Here is an 18,593-nt window from a genome sequence, read left to right as displayed (position 1 = left end):
CCAATGGTTCACATGCAGATTGGTGCAAGCGTCATGCAAGAGCTCGATGCCCCTCCACCCCGCCGATGTCGCTGGCTTGACAGGGATTTGACTAACTTCAATCAATTGTTGGGCCGGAATCAACCAATTTCAAGGACAAGTTGACAAAGATACGAAGCATGCTGTGCCAATTCTGCAATCTCCAACGACGTCCTTTTGAGCCCACCGATTCTCTCTTACGGACCGAGAACCCAAGTGAGCGGACCGAGCATGATCAACAAGAACCATCTAGAAGAGGCTTGAGATATACTGACCAATGTAGTTGCAAAGCTGTAACCTAGCAACACCACACCACGATGGCCAGCCCGAGTCCTTTCTTTCCAGATCGGAAGAACTCTCACCTCAACTTTCTCAATTTCACAGACACATTCTTCGGCCTCCTTGTCACGGTTTGCTTCGCCTGCATCTTGACATCGGTGGGCAAGAATTCGAATTTCCAGAACACAAGCGTGAAGAAAATCCGCATCTGCAGCAAAGCCAGTTTCTTGCCCAAGCAGCCTCGAGCACCTGCGCCAAAGACGATGGCTAAGTGAGACTAAGTCAGCCAGAGACCAAGAGTCGTGAACCAATCTCCCAGGACCTTCGCAGAGAGAAGAAAACTCACCTGGCCCAGCGAACTGATCAAAAATCTCCCGACCATCGCCATCCCGCTTCAGCCATCTCTCAGGCTTGAATTCGTGCATATCACTTTCGTCCCACGACCCTATCTTTCCACCATGTTCTTGACTTGAAGGACTCCGCATGTTCTCGTCCACTGGGAATCCGGGCGAAGTATGCGTAGGCCCCCAAGTGGGGAAGATGACTTCAGTGCCTTTTGGAATATGGTATCCTAGGACTTGAGTATCGCACGTAGCGACCCGCATATTTGCTGGAACTGGATCGCCCAGACGAATGACTTCTTCGATGACGGCGTCGAGGTAGGGCATTGATGCTCGAACGATGGCTTCCGTGCTTGGAAGGCTCGATGTCCCGTGTGCCTGCTCAATTGCAGACCGCAATCTGATTTGGGCATCCTGATGTGCTGCGAGTAATAGCACTCCCCAGCGAATGGTGGTAGCAGTCGTGTCGAAGCCTCCCACAATATATGTGAAGACGTCGTCGCGCATGGCAGACGTGTATAAGTCATCGCCCAAACGCTGAGCTCTACTGATCATCACATCTGCAGCGCAGGTCATATCATCTGCACTCTCCTCTTTGTCCGCCAATCGTCGCGCCGCTGCTACAATCTCTACATCCACGAGTCTTCTCTTCGCCATCACCGCTCTTCTCAGCTTCGGCACCACGGCAAGAGCAACCATTTGGTGCAACACGCCAAATGGCGAATTGATCGCGATCTGGGAACTGTTCGGCAGCATGATCGTACACGCAACTTCATCCGACAACATCGCATCCTGGAAGACCACTGCACCAGTCATAGGATCGGTCTTCCTGGGCAACGAAAGATTCTCGGCTTGCAACTTCGATGCTCCGGACGACCGTCCAAAATTCGAAGTCCAGAGGGCTTCAAGCGTAGCATACAGAATGTCCTTGTCAACATCCACAAGAGCATCACCTACGATTTCCACCTTCTTCGTCCATAGATCCAAGAGCTGTGTATAAGCTTCGTGCACTCGAGGAGCATTGACCCTTTGCAGGAACGAAGGCGCCATCGTGTCTGAGAAGATCCGACGCTGGTGTTTCCACTGCTCATTCGAAGCCAGAGCAGGAAGAGAATTTGGCAGCCAGGCGCGAAAAGTATCAGCGAAGAATGGAGATCTATCGAATTCGTGCGTTCGGCGGAGCATGATGTCGTGTGCTCTTGATGAAAATCAGCTGGCCACCACAGTACAAGCGTCAGATTTGCTTCCATCACACTCACTCTTGCCCGTCAGCAAGTACCACGCAAGGCTTCGTCCCAGGAAAGAGAAAGACTTGGGCAATTGGCGACGCAAGATCCTGGCAGAGCTTCGGCAGGAAATAGAATGGCTCTCCAGTTTGTGCTGACCATCTCAGCATATCTGGAAGATCTCCCAGCAAGCGTGAGGCTGATTTCTTGTTGTACGGTATGCCTTGCAAGGGCTTTGGCAAGAGATGCCAATAAAGAAGGCCAGCACAAGCAACAACCAGTGCTGTGACGGCGATCCCATAGCTGGAAAAGATTGGTTCAGCCATATGTGCGTTAGACTCCTTTCTCAGAGTGTGAGATATGACGAGACAGGAGAGGAAACGCAGTCCAACTCATGAACTCCTCAGCTGAAGCTCTAGTAGATACCAGCTCCCTGTGAGCATGCAAGCGAGCTCAAATCCTTCTCAGCTACAAAGTATGCCAAGTGCTGCTGCGCGACAACGGAACTGCCTGAAAGCGCTGAGCCGCTTGTTAGAGTGATTTGCAGGCTGCATCCTACTGTTGGAGTAGAGTTTGGTCAGCCAGGAGATCACGAAGCCAAGAGTCGTCTTCGCTCGCTTTCAAATCTGTGTCAAAGGATGCAAGATCTTCGGTAATGTCCACAGGCTCCAGATATACTGGATTGTGCGCCGTACTCTGTGCTGAGTCCCGCTCATACTGTTCGACAATAGCAGAGTAGCTGCCATACCAGTCCTCAATCGCTTTGTACGCGGCGATGATCTTAGTTGTGAAAGATGTAGCATCGACTTCTTGCAGTGACGCAGAGAGGCTCCTCATCTTCTCAAAATAACCAGGCAGCTTCAGCTCGTCACGACTCAGCACTGCACCGTACGTGTTTCCTGGAGCAGTGACAGCCACGAAGAGTTTGGCGAGGATCATGAGAGCGTATAGTATCCTTGGAGTGTAGAACAGTGGTGAAGTCGCGAAGACCGTCTCTGGTGTCAGACCACTCGCGATGTCCAACACGGCATGGCACGAATCTTTGAGTGCATACAGTGCTGCAACATGATCGACTGTCACGATCGGACTCGCAAAGTCTGCTGCTGCGATGCGTTCTGGAATGAAAGGCGCCGAGAAGGTGGCTTTGTTCGTTGCAGTGTGCAAAACTGGCTCATTGAGATAGATCAAAGCCTGATGCCGATATATGAGCAGCTCTGGCTTTCTGAGATCTGGTGATAGCTGCTGCGTCCAATTGTCGATTTCCTGGCGCAGCTGAGAGACTGTAGCTTTCGCATAATCGCTTGCAAAGACTGTAGGCTGCGACGTCTCGCACAAGCCCAGACGAGTCACAGCACGATAGCATAGCAATTCGGCCTGGATGATTTCGCAGAATGTTCGCTGTTGCACCGTTCGAGCATGAGCCTTGACGTATGCCAAAGAGGTATCATGATGAGGTGTCCAGGGATTGCTGTCTGGTCTTCGTATGACAGTAGTCATCGCCGAGCCAGTCACAAAACAAGAGAGCCAAGTCCGACAGCCTTCCAACGACAGATCCTGATCAGCTCTCTCGAACCAGGTCCCCGGATCATGTGTGACGTGCGAGCCAGCGATGCCCAGATCAATAGCCATACTCGTCGAAAGCTGAACAATCTGCAAAATGGTCGCATGCTTACTGCCATTCCTCATCCGGAACCAATAACTCGCAATCAGCAGAGCTTGAGTGAGTTCCAACGACCTCTCTCCTGCGGCTATGAGTCGACTGGCAAAATCCTGCATAGCCCGATCAACCAATTCAAGTTGAAGATCCAGCTCCAGAATCCCATTCGTTGGAAACGCCAGAATAGCCAATAGTAGAATAGGGTTTCCAGCACGCAGAACCTCAAGGTCAATCGGCTCAGCATGCAGCAAAGGCAGGACCTTCGAATGCTGCTCGTTGTAAGCCTCCACAACCCGCGCCTGCAACTTCCACTCCACCCTCTCATCAATAAACCTCAAATCAGCACTCGTGACTTGAGCCGGACTCCTCTCATACCCAGAATCCACTCGTACATCATCACTCAGCTTCCTCTTTTTGTTCGTGTCCGATTCTGGAGAAGCATTCGCCAAATTCTGAGCTTGTAATGCATTTGTCAATTCCTGAACTTGAGCTTCTAGAGCAGCAATCCGATCTCTCTGTAATCTTCTCATTGCCGGAACACACTCTTTCCCAGCGCGATAGCAGCGCTCACAGGATTCATCTGCGGCATCTTCGCTAGGTTCGCAACGCGCTTTAAGGACGTGGCAGCTCTCGCAAGCTCGACGACGTTTTTGCATTTCTTGAAATCAACTTCGGGACTTGAGGATTCTTGACTTGCTTTTCGGCAGACGTGTCCAAGGAATATGGCTCACGGCACTGACAGATTAGCTTTCTTCTCCAAAAAGGTACATGTAGTGATGAAGCGCGTGGCAAGATTCCTCGAACTTCGCCTCTCTCGCTTCAATGCGTCTGTGAGCTGAGCTCCAGAGGCGCAGCAACTCGCAACAGGCGACAATGGCAGCTCGCTTGCCAAGTCATAGTCTAACCAGAATCCTTCGAAGCTGAGGTGACGAGTCGTAGACGTCGGTCAAGCAGCTTGGCGACGCCTTCGAGGTTCCTCCGCGTCACGTGTAGAAGAATGGAAAGAAGGATCAGTCCAATATGCAGACGTGCATAATGCACATGGCACTCTCGTGGAAGGCTGCAGAGCAAGAGTCATCTTCATGCTAAAATGCTAAATCGTGTCATGGACATTCGTTTCTTCGTAGAATTCGTCAATCGTGCCGCATCACCATTTTCACGCTCGAACGCTTCAATGCCTTCACCAAGAATCCCAAGAGCGCCGCTTTCCTCAAACGCCATCGCTAAGCACGCAGGCCACAACCAAAGATTCCGCGCCTCTGTGTTATTTTCAACGACCATAACGGCGACAGATATTGGCCCAGGTGTCCATGAACATCCTCGCATCTAAAAATCGTTAGCCTTCGAACCATGACACCTAATCGTCGAGCAGATTTACCATTCGTCGTCGCAAAAGGCAACACCGGCTCACCTCGAGCGGTCACAGGAGGCAGGTATCCGGAAATGAAGACCGAGGGCTCGGGACTCAGTTTCGCCAAAGTCACAAGCCCATTGCCCTGCAACTCGGCCCAGTCCGCATCCCAGATGTATCTCGTGACGAATGCCGTCCAAATCGGTACACCTGCCCTCGGTCCTCGGAGAGGTGAAGCTTCGATACGCACGACTTTCGAAGCACTATCGCGGATGATCTGCAGCGCATGTCGCATCTCGCCATGTCGTATTTCTCCCGCAAACAGCATCTTCTCACCTCCTTCGCATTTCTCAAGTGGTAAATCTTCCAGTAGGATCCGGTGTGCGATACCTTCGTGATCTTGATGTTTCATCGCAACGAAAGTGTTGTAAAAGAGCACCATTCTCTCGTGAAGGAAGAAGTTGAGGCGTGCCCATAGAGTGTGTCTCTCACTCCCATGTCGGACGCGACAAAGTTTGAGCAACGACCCTTCTCGAATGATTTTCAATTTCGTCAATCGTTCTGAATAATGCAGCGGTTGACCATACGCGTCCAGAGCCATGATCAGAATGATCGCGCGAAAGTCTTCAGGTCGGTAGTACAGGCGTACCCATGTTCGGTCTTCATCAAACGACAGCTGCGTGGCTTGCTGGAATCCGGTCGTAGCTATTGCTTCGAGAGCCTCTGGGGCGGGATCGCCATAGCACTTTGAGCGATCTAGGGACTGATACTCGTTCTTGTATCGACTGGTAGGAGAGCTGCCGTCAAATACACTCTGGGCCCAATGAGGTGCCGAGGCGGACTGGCCAGGGAAGTAGGGGTTGCTTGAGTAAGATGTATGACTGGACATCGTCTGCGAAGAGCCCGAAGAGAAAGTACTGAAGATAGGCGAAACCAATGGAGAAGTCGGAGACACTGGCAGTGGGGGATCTGGCGCGTGCATGCCTTGAGGGCGCTCGAACATCAGGTCTTCCGATATTACAGTTGGGCTTGTAGGTATTCGAACTACAGTCGGCCTGCTTGCTCCTCTTGGCCTCGGTGTGCGTGCTCCTGCAAACACGTCAGTACAATGCACCATACTAGATGTAAAACGGACACCGTACCAGATGTCTCAAGCGGTCCAGAATCGTCAGACACGTTTCGCAGCCTCTGCTGTGTCGCAAGTAGTCGAGTCACCTCTCGATGCAGCTGACTCAGACCTGGAGGGCTTTCCCGTTCTAGAACATCGTTCTGAGCATCAAGAAAGTCTCTGTAGAGTTCCAGTCTCTCCAGCAGTCCAACGCGTTCTTGTGAACCCAGCCGATATTCCAGATCCTCCCACGCTCTTTCCTCAGAACGCAGTCGTGACCTCGCAAACATATCAAACACATCTTGCGTAGTGTATCTCAGACTTCGGCGCAAAAGGCCAAGGTCGTCTTTGATTCGGTAAAACGAAGGGCCATGGATCTGCGTATTCTCCAATCCGTGTATCTTTCGCAACTCAGAACTGAGTCCAAAGAGCTCAGAAATGATCGCCGTGATCCTTGTAGCATGTCGTGACAAGGCGTCGCGCAGTCGGTAGAGTCCCGAGCCAGCATCATCGCAGTCCAGTGCAGACTCGAGGAGCGTCCGCTCACGCTGGTGCTCTGCCATCTTATTCGCTGGTACCAGCTTCGGGCGCTTGCGCTTGCGATGCCTCCGCCTTCGCAACTCGAGTCATTGGCCGTGGAGAGCTTCTGGCGCGCGCGCTATGCCTCAGGCACGCGAGGATAGTGGTGTGCACGGTATGCGTGACTGGAGTCGAGCACGGGATGATGGACAGAGGCTCACCGGAAAGGCGCTCGAAATTTCCAACCTTCGTGCTCCTCTTCCGGTACGACGTGACAGTGAGCCGCTTGCCGCGCTTGTGGAGCTGGCGATAGCTGATTGGGGCTTCATCTGACCGGTGAAGGGCTGGCATCAAGCAGTTTTCTTCCTCGTCTTTGCCAGCGCATGCGAATTGCAGTCATTCTTGTCTTCATGTGAACTCCGAGTGAACGTCGCTTGTTTTGCTCATTCTATCCCACTAGACGTGTGTGAAAGTCAAAGGGAAACATGCCTACCTTGACAACCTACCAGCTGAGCTTGGCGACCAGGGACCTACTTGCTATGCAGCAAGAAGTGAGAAGTCGCAGAGTGATTGCGACCGGTCGCTCAATTCGGATGTAGAGATACGATGAGCGGTGTGTTCAGAAGCCTCTCAAGGAGAAATGCTTAACGTGGCCATGTCATCGCCTTTCGGATTGAGACTCCGCCAGCCTCAATCTCGTGCAAACCACGCAGCTGCTGCAGATTAAGTTCGCAAGACGACACGTGAACAGCGAGGCCTGGACCGCAGTGATGACTCAAAAAGAGTACCCTGGAAACGAAGAGAGAAGAGAAATGGTGAAGTCGATCGAAAGGGAGGTCTGAAACCAATATACGAGCCGAAAGACTCCGCCACACACCACCAACAACGACCGTGCACGAGACCTTCTTCCTCAGGCACAGAGCCTCCCACCCACCTTGCGCCAAAGGAACCGTACTCACGGATCCAATCATACGCCTCGGACTGCCGAAGCCATCAAGTGTGATGGCAAAGCGACTGCAGGCCAATCTCAAAGGAGTAGCACCCACAACCCCTAGCTTAGGCAACCACTTCCAACAACCAACAAGTTGACCCGATTAGTGGAGAACGTGGTGTAAGACGGGAAGAAACGAGAGATGCTTGGTGCTTGAGATCACGCCTCAGCCAATTGACTGGGAAAGGCGTCTTATGCTCATTCCCAACGACTAAAAACAGTAATAGCAGCAGCATCTCCAATTCAGCCGCACACTAATAGGGTATCTTCGCAGTTTCATGTCCTCAAAGAAACGCCAAATGCTAGCACAGGCTAGGCTAGGCTCAACGAGCAGGTTCTGGCACTCCTTCTCATGACCTTGCCAGATGATGATATGCAAACAACTAACACACAATGCAGTCCGCGATCTCAACGTCCCTAATGCTGTCAGACAGTTTCAAACTGTCAAGGATGTCGAGAAGATGTCGTCGTCAACCCCGAGAGAAACGCACTCCCAGTACAAGTGTCCCAACGCCGTATCCAGTTCCCCTCATTACATATGCAAATCGTGTCTGGTGGTGTGAGCTCACAGGAACTCGTACTCTTCCTCGTCTGCGTTGCGAAGGATCACCAGGCCATCCGCATCGGTCTTCTTGCCTCGCTTCTTCTTCTCTGGACTCATGACAACTGCCTCGCCATCTGAGTCCAGCATCTCGTACTCCTTCTTCACGAGCTTGGCCGTCTCGCGGTCCTCGAACTTCTCCACGGCCTTTGCGAGGGCGACGTTGAGGATCTGGCTACCTTGACTTGGCGAGCGGGCTGCATCGAAGGAATAGGTGACACCAGCATCGACGGGTGGAGAGGGCGTGTCGTCGTACTCGTCCGAGTTGGAACCTGATGAGTCGTCCGTAATGGCTGCACCCTCGAGCATATCGTGCTTGCGAGCGACCTTAGCTCCGTGAGCTAGTGAAGCTACCGCACTCTTGTTCTCGCGCCGCTTGAAGCTGTACTCGCTGTTATGTGTCAGCTACAGTGGGGCAGACAGGATGCGAGCTACATGAGATACTCACGTCTCTGAGGGACGATGAGGTCGAGGCTTCGCAGGAGCACGGCCTACACCTCCCGTTGAGCCGAGTGCCCACTTGTGCTTGTGAGAAGCATCGCGCTTGTAGTCTTGAGCAGTGGCGCGGAGGTCGGCGTTGGAGAAGGTCTGCTCAGAGGACATGATGAGGGGTTTCGAGCTGTTGCGAGCTCGGTATCTGGGGAACGTGGTATTTGAACGTCGTATGTTGCGATCTGGCTGCAGAGGAGTGGCCTAGACCTGGATGGACACCTTGGTGTCTGTTGATAGTTGGATGGGATTAAAGTCGGACAGAACAGGGACGAGGTGTCGTAGGTGGATGTCTTTGTGACGTCCGGGTCAGCGAGACAAAGAGACAGGAACAACAGCTCGTGATAGGGTGGAAGTGACGACTGGATCAAAGAGGTTCGCGGTGTTTATCAGCAGCAGGCGTGACTCGTCGTTGCGGAGCTGAGTCACGAGGTGATGTACGGCGTGGCTTCCGAGGGCCGTTGAGCGTTGTGATCGCGGTGTCGCTTCTCGGACGTGTTTGTGAGGTATGACTGTGACAGAAGACGAAGCTGAAAGGCAGTTGTTTGAGTCTCAATCAATAGATGGCGTTGCACAGAGCACAAAGCACGTCAAAGACGATCGAGAGCTGCCTTTATCCAGGTCATCTGGTTTGACTCTTACCTCGTTCCGGACACGGACGTGTGGGGAGCAGGCGATAAGCACGAAGCAGCGCGATCCCGTGGCGCAGGAGGCCCACGTCCATGCTCTCCGTCATGGCTGCGAGATATCAGGAACGTGGCTGCACGACTGGTGCACGGATCCGGCGGCAGGTTGTTTATTATGCTTGCTTGCCTCGGGGTGACGAGAGCAGCCTGGCAGCGATTGCTGGGGCTTTGTCTGCCCCATCGCAGTGGTGAGGTTCCAACGCGCGCGGCCGAGCTCCGATGACGTGCGGGTCTAAATCGGGACGGAGCGCGTTGTCCCACCATGATTGCACGTGAAGCTTTGGTTCAGCCTTGATTCGCCGCAGCACGGCGCCGTGCTGGGTCTGCTGATGCGAACGCATCGCGGCCATCGTCCACCTTCACACAGGCCGTGGGCAAGGCCAGAAAGTCGGTGACACAGAGCTTGAGTTGTGCGAGGATGATCGCACTCACACCCTCGCGCTCTCCTTACTCCTCTTCCGCCTCGCCAGCTTCGCTGGGCAGCACAGCCGGGAACCAGCCATAGGTGGAGAAGTCGACTGTCCGTTCGCCTAGAGAGCCACGGCCAACTTGCACTCCTTCTGCGAGCAGGGCGGTTTCTTGGTTAGCTGCACCATTCGCCCCTCTTGAGGCGCTGTCAGCTGGACATTCCAGCGCAGGTGGAGGATCATCACCATGACGAGGGGCACTTGCCTCTGGCTGATGATTCCTTTTGAGTTGATCACTCGCTGCCAAGGGACCGTGTCGCCGTTGTAGCGAGCGTCCGGCTGGTCTGCTGCGCTGGGCAAATACTTGAGGCAAATGCCAACTTGGCTGAAACGGACATGATCAGAATGTCGGTCTGTCTTGTGTGTCGTGTTCTTCTTCATCATACCGTGGTCGCTCGCTATCAACCACGATTGAGCCTCTGGTCGCATCGATCGTGAGCTGTCAATCAGAAATACTCACGGATACCCCAAAAGAGTCGCAATATGGCCGTAACTCGTCACCGAGCCGTACGGCACTTGCTGGACAGCCCTATAGACCATCGTATACCATGACGCTGCCTCATCAGATCGAGGCATTGTGGTCGCCGTTCACATGTTGGTGATTGTAATTCTGATCGAAATGCAAGAACGGTTTTGTGCGCTCGGCGCGCGGAACCAAAGTCGCGCTAGTGCGTCACCCGTCAAGATCGCCCTTCAGTTTCGCGACTTGTGCTGCCACAAATCAACCGCTTGACTTGTCTTTGGCAGTCACTTGTAAATATGGGTCTCGCCGACTACCTCGCACAAAATTATCTCTCAGCAGAAAAGCCGGCCAAAAAGCGCAAGAGAAAGGAGAAAGCGCAAGCCGAAGGTCTCACTATCGAGGACGACGAAGCACAAAACTGGACGAATCCCACGCAAAACAACGACGATGATGACGATGCACCGGTAATAGTAGGAGGTGCGCTAGCGGGTGGATTGAACAAACCTGTGAAGAAATCAAAATGGATCAAAGTGGGCGCAGAAGCACCCAAAGACTCGGAGCAAGCGGCAGCAGATGCCATTCTAGCAGATGCGCAAGCAGAATCGCGAGCGCGCGCACAACAAGACGACGATGACCCGACATTTGTCGGAGAGAATGGAGCAGACTACGATGGACCCGTTATGCAAAATGGCGCACTAGCAGGACTACAGACCGCCGCGCAAGTCTCACGAGCGTTGAAGAAGAAACAAAAAGCAGAGATGAAAGCTATGCAGGATGCAGATCTGGCGTCAGGGGGTCTAGCACAGCAGACGATATACCGTGATGCTTCGGGACGGATGATCAATGTGAAGCAGAAGCAGGATGAAGCAGAGGAGAAGAAGAGGGAAGAGGAGCGAAAAGCGAAAGAGGAGCTGGAGAGTCGGAAGGGAGATGTACAACGGCGGGAGAAAGAGGAGAGAAGGCGAGACCTCGAGGAGGCGAAGGTCATGACTGTAGCAAGAGGAGCGGATGACGAGAAGATGAATGCGGAGCTGAAGGAGAGGGAGAGGTGGAATGATCCCATGGCACAGTTGCTGGCAACGAAGAAGAGCAGTGGGAAAGGCGGGAAGAGCAAAGGTGGGAGCAAGACATATCAGGGTGCATTTGAGCCGAATCGATACGGGATCAAGCCAGGCTGGAGATGGGATGGAGTGGATCGAAGTAATGGATTCGAGAGGAAATGGTTCGCCGCCAGGAATAAAGCCAAGGACCGAGCAGCACTCGAAGTTGCATGGGAAATGGACATATGAGCACATTCCAAGAACCATTCTTCAAAAGCAATGCTACATTCAAGGGCATCTATCGACTACGTGCAAAATCCCAAACGTCGTCATACCTTCAGTGAGGCCGCGCTGCGCTCGCGGCCGCGAAAAGGGAGCCCACCTGCTCCCCAACGAAGAGCTCGTGCAGCAGAACTAAGTCCCGCTCATGACTACCCCTTAAGATCCCTCACCGACATCCGACCGCTCCCTCAACAATCCAATCTCCTTCCCCATCTCTCCAAAATCATTCCCCCTAAACCTCCACTGCGGCAGCGCCGAAGTCTTCATACAATCCTCACACTGACTAGCATGACGCTTCAGAAACCACACAACATATCCCATAGTAATCCCCTTCGAATTCTCCAACCGAACAACTTTCCGCATCCGCTCGCACTTGAAATCCAGCGTCCTGCAAGGCGGCTGCGTGACAAACATCTTCCTCCAAGAAGCTCGTTTCCTGCACATGGCCTTCCATTCCGGAATCGTCCTTGGTCCGAAATGCTTGGTGGTTGTTGCTCCGATACCAGCGCCCAACATAGCGATACTGATATGATGCGGGTAATGTAGCGGTTCAGCGATAAGGCCGTGATGGACGAAAGAGAATTCTGTGGTGTTGTTGGGGGCTTTTAATGGGATGAGGTAGCGGTGTAGCAGAGGGTTGGGTTTCGGGGTGAGAGGCTTTTTTGAGGAGACTTGTTGCCATTTGCCGAGGGAGTTGTCGAAAGGAGTGGAGACGAGGCTGAGATCGACGGTGACGATGTCGGTGTCGCCTAGGTCGAAGCTGCTGCGGAACTCTACGAGCTCGTTTGATGAGGGGCGGAGGTAGAGTTTTTCTTGGAGATCTTTGCTTGCGATGGCGTACTTCCAGGTGTGGCATACTCGCTGGTTGACCAGGATCTGGTTTGCTGGAAGGTGTCCGACGATATTTTCAATTAATTCTGGCATGGAGAATACTTGGTCCCTGGCAGGCGTTGGGGCCTTCCCATCCGAGACTTGAGGTGGTTTTACGGCGTCCGATATGGCCAACATGGTTGCGTTGATTCTAAAGCGACTTGACTTCAAGGATTTGGCCTGCTAAGCAGAGAAGGCGATATCCGTGGAGAAGGGGATCGCTCGGGGAAACGAGCGTGGTTTATATTCTGCCGGTGTCCTCAAGACTTGCGTTCTAAGGACGACTTATACTAAGGTCTATCTTCTGGCTCAACCGTGGTTTCGCGTGCGCTTCGACGTGGCCTCGGCATCAGCACCACCAACTTTCCACAGCATAGCTACCTTGCGGCATTCTGGAGGCTCGCTCTTGCTATTAGAGGTTGCAAGGTACAGCTCATTTTTTCCGTTCGCGTTCGCCGCTTGGAATCCGCAACAGGCTGTCTGCAAGAAATCTATCTTGTTTGCTGAGAAAGCCAACTTTGTCGCCCTGCGTAAGTTCGATCACCCACGCACTGTGCTGCATCTCCCCAGGCCCGCAAAGTGGAAGATGTGCATGAATAGCACCGACAAACTCGCCCATGGTCACGCCAGTCGCGTTGCGCAGCACCTTTCTGCCCCCAGTGTGTGTAATCCCACCCATCTCAGTGCAACACTCACATCTTGCGATGAGCGAAGCGCACGGCGGCTGTGTGACGAGCATTTTCTCCCAGGAGCCGTGGTTTCCCGGTAAGAAGCACACTCTGGTCAGTGCCCATTTGGCCATGTATTGGAAGTCGGTCCTTCTAAATCCAAAGCTGAGGTAAGGGTTGGCAATGAACATTCCAGCTCTTCCGAGAGTGCCATCCAGAGAAGCCAAGAAAAGTCCCTTCCAAATGTTAGTCTTGCTTGTTTTGCGGATCGGTCGCGCTTCGAACCCCGTCATTCACGACGACGAGGAGTCTCATCAGCGTGCGAGGGCTCAAAAGATAGGCCGGGTGTGGCGTGGCTTACGCGTTTAATCTGGATTGAGCCTTTGATGGTAGCTTGCCAGAAGCGCGACACTCTTGAGTTAAGCAGAACTTCCGGAGGAGCAAGCGACAGCAGGATACGCTCGAGAATTTCGCCGGTATGCAGGCCCGCGTCGGTTGCGGCCATCTCGTCGTGTGTTAGACGGGTGCAGAGTACTGATGAAGCAAGTACATGTATTCGAGGATGAGGTGAAGCTGGCGCGCTTGCCTCTGCAGGGAACAGGCTGCAGCGGGCCGTGCAGCGTTTGTGCAAGCGCGCATAAAAGTGAAGGAGAACAAACCGACTGGACAATAAGATATTTGAAGTTCACCGGATCGCGCAACAACCCCCACCAAAAAAGCGCCCAGCAACATGGTCGTCACCGTCTGCGAGTTCTGCGGCAAGGACTTCGGTTCAGGCGCAGGCCGGGCATCTCACATCAGAGCTCGCGCTGCAAATGGCCTCTGCGGTGATTCTCGCCAGTGGAAGATCAAATCGAGTCGTGCAGCCAGCACTGCTTCAACCGCCGTCCAGACTCCCACGCCCAACTACCTGACCCCGCGAAGTCGCGCAGGAGCCGAATGGTCAGTCGGCGCAACACTCAAGCGCAAATCCGCCGGCGACGTCGGGCCAGATCGAGCCAGCGAGGACCGCAGCCCAGGCCTGCTTCGCAAGAGAATCAAGCCCACACCGGTGTACGGCCTCCAAGAGGAGACGCCGGCAGAGCGAGAGGAGCGACTAGAGCTCGAGAGACAGAAGCGGGCCGAGGACTTCCAAGAAGACTTCGCTTCCCCTGTCCTGCCGCATTCCTCAGCGAAGCTTGTGGAAGGGACGGAGTACGACATCAGAGATGTGCCAGTGGGCGAAGAAGGAATGTGGGCGATCGATCCAGAGACCGGCAAGCGCAAGATATCGTCCAGGACCGGTCGTCCGATGCTTGACAGGAAGGGTAGAGATTACTTTGTCCACTACGCCAACATGTACGAGCCGTGGAAGTTGGAGGTGCCAAAGGGCGAGGAGGGAATGTGGTCAATCAATCCAACCACCGGCAAGCGCAATCTTTCGACTATTTCTGGCCTTCCGATGTTGGACTGGAAGTCTCGAGACTACGTTGTGCATTTTGCGATGAAGTACGAGCCGTGGAAGCTGGATGAATATGGCAAATTGCTTTGAGCTCATTCGTACAGGCGCGCCGAGGGGTCACGGAAGGAGGCTACGAGAGGTTTCGAGCTGCGGTATTCGAATGAGGCGACATCGAGTGAGGACCGAATCATCAGGGTGGCCAGCAAGATTTCGAGAAGAAGGCGCGGCTTGAGTCCATCACTGCAGTCGCTTGTGCTGTCAACAACGAGCGGCCTATCAGGCGAGGAAGTGTCGAGCGGTAATGGCAAGCAGTCCAAAATGTTCCAGCCAACGCATAGGTCAAGTCTACCGACGAACAAGCCGCCTTCCAATATTCGCTCGTTCTTTCTTCGTTCCGCGTTTCTCCTGACCCCCCAAACTCTCCCCTCGCAAATAGCAGTATCGACCCAAGCAAAAGAACACACCACAAGAGCACACCGGTAGGCTGCGATACCAACGCCGATCTGCCTCGTGTTGCGCAAAAGTTCGTTTAGACTGCGGCATAGTGGTGCTGTAGGATAGGTGTAGAAGTTGCCAAGTGTAACGCTACTGAACGCAAAACACTGTCTTATAACAATCATCTTTCGTGTCTGCCACACTCTGTCATATGCAGCATACAGCCGACCTGCACGCCTGCTGTGAGGTTTTGACAGGGTGGTGAGGTTTGCGTAGGATCCCACGTGATGGCTGACACTCGATGCACGCTTCCAATTGTTCCGAACGTGCTTGTCTCGAGCAGCTGACCTTTCAAGCGAGACACACAATTCCACATTAGCATGCGAACACAACAGGTCGACGTGACCATACTGTGCATACTGTCATGGTTCGGGCATTGGAAGCCGACTCCGCTGTTCTGATCATTTGTCGCTGAATTGTCATCAGAGTGCCAGATGGCTGCAAGCCGTAACATCGTCTTCATTATGTACTATCGTCTGTACAGAAATACACGCCTGAGCTGAGTATGGAAAGCCGCATTGTTACACGATTGAACACCAGACTCCACGCTGCCCATGATCACCATCGCCATCAAATCATAAAAACACCTTGAGAAGATCCACAATACTCACACCGCCTCTCTATTTCTTCTGCCGCGCCAGCTCCTCCCTCACCACACCCCCACTAGCCCTCCACCACACATCTCCACCCCACCTCATCAGCCTCTCCGCCGCAGAAGTCGGTCCATCCACCGCAGGCCTAACATCCAAATAGAACACCGGCTCACCCGTCGGTTCCGGCGGTCCCGAATAATAATCAATCACATATCTCACTTCCTTCTCCTTCCCACCAGGAATCTTCCTCCTCACAAACCAATCATGCCGATCAAAAGGCGGATTATCCGGAAATTCGCTCGGCCAGACCTTCGCCATGAAACTCAACATCCTCGCCTTGGGCGTCATATCCCCCGGTCTTCCTTCAAATCGAATCAAGTCCGGTTCATGATTCAATAATTCTGCTTCTCGTCCTCTAACTCGCAAAGCTTCCAATCTCGCATGTTTCTCGTACCCTTCTTCTCCTCGACTGCACAATTCCCAACCACGGCCTAGTCCTGCATGGAAGCGGTCTTCCCAGCCTCGAATCTCTTCCCATGCGCCTTCGTTGAGAAAATTGTGTACTGCGACCATACTTTCGACGTGTTCGGCGGGAGTATCGGTGTAGCCCTTTCGCAGCATGGCGTTGTACATTTGTTGCGGGGAAGGGTACTCCCAGGTCCCTTGACCATCGCCGCGGGGGATGGTCGAGGCTTCGCGCTCGAGAGGTAGGGAGATGGTTTGTTCGGAGTGTTCGCGAGTGTTGGCAAGGTTTGAGGGCATGTAATTCAGAGGGTTGAGTTTTGAGATATATGAGGGTGTCGTGCTCGCGGGTTGTGGCGGTTGCGCAGACGAAGATGGGTTCATGGCGGCAGGTGTCGTAGATGCGCTGGAGTGTTTAACGGGACAGGCGCTCGGTCGCTCGGTCTGTGATTGTGATGAGGGTTTGGGAGGCATCTTGTTATGCATCGGACATGATGGCTAAGAGTATTAGCTGAGACAGTCTACGACAGAACGAGATATGGCCAGCATACCGGTGGTTGAGCATCTGATCTCGAAGGATGTGATGGAGGGAGTGGTGTTTGCTGCGCGGCTGTCGCATCTGCCCAGAACCAGCCCATGTTTGCGATCTGTAAGTGTAGAAAGACAACGTCGAAGGAGTATGAAGTCGCTCAAGTGGCGCAAAGAGATGTATCGGAGGAAAATGTTTGGAAGACGAGAATGACGCTTGGACGTGGATGGCGATTGCTGACCAGGGAAAGGGCAGCCGCATTTCTCCGAATTTCGGCCGCTCTGTCCTGCGAGAGACTTGAAGTCAAGACTGCAAGTCGCGTGCTCATCAAAACATTTGCTTTTCATTATCGTGTCACAGGCGTCCGAATCTATACTCTACAGTTGTGTAGGAGACTCCAAGACTCCCAGCTAGAAACGTGTCCAAATTGATCAAGAAAGACCAGGTCGTTTAGATCTTCTTGACGAGGCTCTCACCGGCGGTCTCCTTCGCATTTCCGTACTTCTTCAGGCGGATGGCGTTCACGGTGATGAAGCCAGTGGTCTCGGATGGTGCGAAGTCACCGATCTCGTCCATGGAGCTCTCGCTGGCATCGTACAGCTTCTCGGTATCAGACCAGCGGCCGACAGCGCTGAACATGCCCTTGTAGACACGGCACCGCACGCTTCCGTTGACGTGCTTCTGAGATGACTTGATGCTGTCCTCGAGGAACTCGCGCTCTGGCGAGAAGTACAAGCCGTTGTAGAGGATCTTTGCGTAGTGGAAAGTAACGAATTGGTCGCGGAGAGCGCGGACTTCACGGTCCATAACGAGACCTTCCAGATCGACGTGCGCTGCACGGAGCATGGTGAGACCTGGAGTCTCATAGCATCCTCGAGACTTGAGGCCGATGAATCGGTTCTCGACAATATCGATACGGCCGACACCGTGCTTGCGTGCGATGGCGTTCGCTGTGAGGAAGAGCTCGACTGGGTCGGTGACGGTCTTCTTGCCGCCCTCGTACTCCAGCTTCACGGGCAGACCCTTCTCGAAGGTCAGAGTGAAGTCTTCTGGGGTGTCTGGAGCCTTGGTAGGGTCCACAGTGAGCTTCCACATGTCTGCTGGAGCTTCGGTGTTTGGATCCTCCAAAATGCCAGCCTCGTAGCTGCAGTGTGCCAAGTTCTCATCCATACTCCATGGCTTGCTCTTGGTGCTGGTGACCGGGATGCCCTTCTCAGCGGCATAGTCAAGGAGATCCTGTCGGCCCTTGAAGCGCTCGTAGAAAGCTGGGTCCCTCCAAGGTGCGATCACCTTGATGGAAGGCTGAAGGGCGTAAAACGCGAGCTCGAAGCGGACCTGGTCGTTGCCCTTGCCAGTGCAGCCGTGCGAAACTGCGAAACAGCCCTCCTTCTGTGCGACAGCGACTTGAGCGCGAGCGATCACGGGACGTGCGAGGGAGGTTCCGAGGAGGTAGACGTTCTCGTAGATGGCGTTGCAAGCGATTGCTGGGTAGCAGAGCTCCTCGACAAACTGGAGAGGCGGTCAGCTTGATCCTCTCTTGCAGTCAATGAGCTTTACTCACCTCACGGCGGATGTCCTCAATGTAGCACTTGGTAGCACCAATCTTGAGCGCCTTGGCCTTTGCAGCCTCGAAGTCCTCCTCCTGGCCAACATCGGCCATGAAGCAGATCACTTCATAGTCTTGGTCCTAATACATCTCGTCAGTAATTGTGCAAAATCACGCCTGCTGTCAACTCAATGGGAACGTGGACTCACCAGAAGATACTTCAGAATGCAGCTGGTGTCCAGACCGCCTGAGTAGGCCAAGCAGACCTTGCCCTTGCTCATGGTGAAGATGCTGTCGTCTAAGGCTGTGTTGATATGATTTGAGCAACTCTACAGCTGCCAGTGGTATTTGTCGAGGATTTTGAAGACTCAATGGTTTGTTTGTGTGGGAATTGGCGCAAATGACTTTTTCGCAGCTCTGCCTGCATGACCCATAGCCAGTTTGCAGGGACGGGCCCGATAAGCTATCGTG

General features: G+C 53.5%; 9 protein-coding genes across 10 annotated transcripts; 2 read left to right on the top strand and 7 right to left on the bottom strand.

The window, feature by feature from the left end:
* Positions 1 to 376: 376 nt before the first annotated feature.
* On the bottom strand, positions 377 to 2,190 carry CKM354_000913900 (uncharacterized protein; the record flags this gene model as incomplete). The annotated part of the gene is made up of 3 exons (XM_044804548.1): positions 377 to 564; positions 644 to 1,836; positions 1,898 to 2,190. 3 exons carry the CDS (start codon positions 2,188 to 2,190, stop codon positions 377 to 379), a joined length of 1,674 nt encoding a protein of 557 aa, XP_044660483.1.
* Positions 2,191 to 2,419: 229 nt separating this feature from the next.
* On the bottom strand, positions 2,420 to 4,177 carry CKM354_000913800 (uncharacterized protein; the record flags this gene model as incomplete). The annotated part of the gene is made up of 1 exon (XM_044804547.1): positions 2,420 to 4,177. One exon carries the CDS (start codon positions 4,175 to 4,177, stop codon positions 2,420 to 2,422), a length of 1,758 nt encoding a protein of 585 aa, XP_044660482.1.
* Positions 4,178 to 4,791: 614 nt separating this feature from the next.
* On the bottom strand, positions 4,792 to 6,543 carry CKM354_000913700 (uncharacterized protein; the record flags this gene model as incomplete). Its single annotated transcript, XM_044804546.1, has 3 exons — positions 4,792 to 4,847; positions 4,900 to 5,961; positions 6,015 to 6,543. 3 exons carry the CDS (start codon positions 6,541 to 6,543, stop codon positions 4,792 to 4,794), a joined length of 1,647 nt encoding a protein of 548 aa, XP_044660481.1.
* A 1,512-nt stretch (positions 6,544 to 8,055) lies between these two features.
* Positions 8,056 to 8,694, bottom strand: CKM354_000913600 (uncharacterized protein; the record flags this gene model as incomplete). The annotated part of the gene is made up of 2 exons (XM_044804545.1): positions 8,056 to 8,482; positions 8,540 to 8,694. The coding sequence occupies 2 exons, from the start codon at positions 8,692 to 8,694 to the stop codon at positions 8,056 to 8,058; spliced, it is 582 nt and encodes a 193-aa protein (XP_044660480.1).
* Positions 8,695 to 10,492: 1,798 nt separating this feature from the next.
* Positions 10,493 to 11,485, top strand: CKM354_000913500 (uncharacterized protein; the record flags this gene model as incomplete). The annotated part of the gene is made up of 1 exon (XM_044804544.1): positions 10,493 to 11,485. The coding sequence occupies one exon, from the start codon at positions 10,493 to 10,495 to the stop codon at positions 11,483 to 11,485; it is 993 nt and encodes a 330-aa protein (XP_044660479.1).
* Positions 11,486 to 11,674: 189 nt separating this feature from the next.
* CKM354_000913400 (uncharacterized protein) lies at positions 11,675 to 13,561 on the bottom strand (the record flags this gene model as incomplete). 2 transcript variants are annotated; one of them, XM_044804542.1, is made up of 3 exons in its annotated part: positions 11,675 to 12,539; positions 12,937 to 13,292; positions 13,418 to 13,561. In XM_044804542.1, 3 exons carry the CDS (start codon positions 13,559 to 13,561, stop codon positions 11,675 to 11,677), a joined length of 1,365 nt encoding a protein of 454 aa, XP_044660477.1. The 2 variants fall into 2 exon arrangements, with proteins under 2 accessions (XP_044660477.1, XP_044660478.1); XM_044804543.1 differs by lacking the exon at positions 11,675 to 12,539 and having other exon boundaries at positions 12,822 to 13,292.
* A 225-nt stretch (positions 13,562 to 13,786) lies between these two features.
* On the top strand, positions 13,787 to 14,587 carry CKM354_000913300 (uncharacterized protein; the record flags this gene model as incomplete). Its single annotated transcript, XM_044804541.1, has 1 exon — positions 13,787 to 14,587. One exon carries the CDS (start codon positions 13,787 to 13,789, stop codon positions 14,585 to 14,587), a length of 801 nt encoding a protein of 266 aa, XP_044660476.1.
* Positions 14,588 to 15,612: 1,025 nt separating this feature from the next.
* CKM354_000913200 (holocytochrome c synthase CYC3) lies at positions 15,613 to 16,685 on the bottom strand (the record flags this gene model as incomplete). Its single annotated transcript, XM_044804540.1, has 2 exons — positions 15,613 to 16,545; positions 16,599 to 16,685. 2 exons carry the CDS (start codon positions 16,683 to 16,685, stop codon positions 15,613 to 15,615), a joined length of 1,020 nt encoding a protein of 339 aa, XP_044660475.1.
* Positions 16,686 to 17,026: 341 nt separating this feature from the next.
* Positions 17,027 to 18,403, bottom strand: CKM354_000913100 (argininosuccinate synthase; the record flags this gene model as incomplete). Its single annotated transcript, XM_044804539.1, has 3 exons — positions 17,027 to 18,085; positions 18,138 to 18,263; positions 18,332 to 18,403. 3 exons carry the CDS (start codon positions 18,401 to 18,403, stop codon positions 17,027 to 17,029), a joined length of 1,257 nt encoding a protein of 418 aa, XP_044660474.1.
* Positions 18,404 to 18,593: the final 190 nt, after the last annotated feature.

The sequence above is a fragment of the Cercospora kikuchii genome (assembly GCF_019650295.1).
Source record: "Cercospora kikuchii DNA, contig_00006, whole genome shotgun sequence".
Classification (NCBI taxonomy): domain Eukaryota; kingdom Fungi; phylum Ascomycota; class Dothideomycetes; order Mycosphaerellales; family Mycosphaerellaceae; genus Cercospora; species Cercospora kikuchii.
The sequence above is the reverse complement of the archived record's forward strand: the minus strand, read 5'-3'. Positions and strand labels throughout refer to the sequence as shown.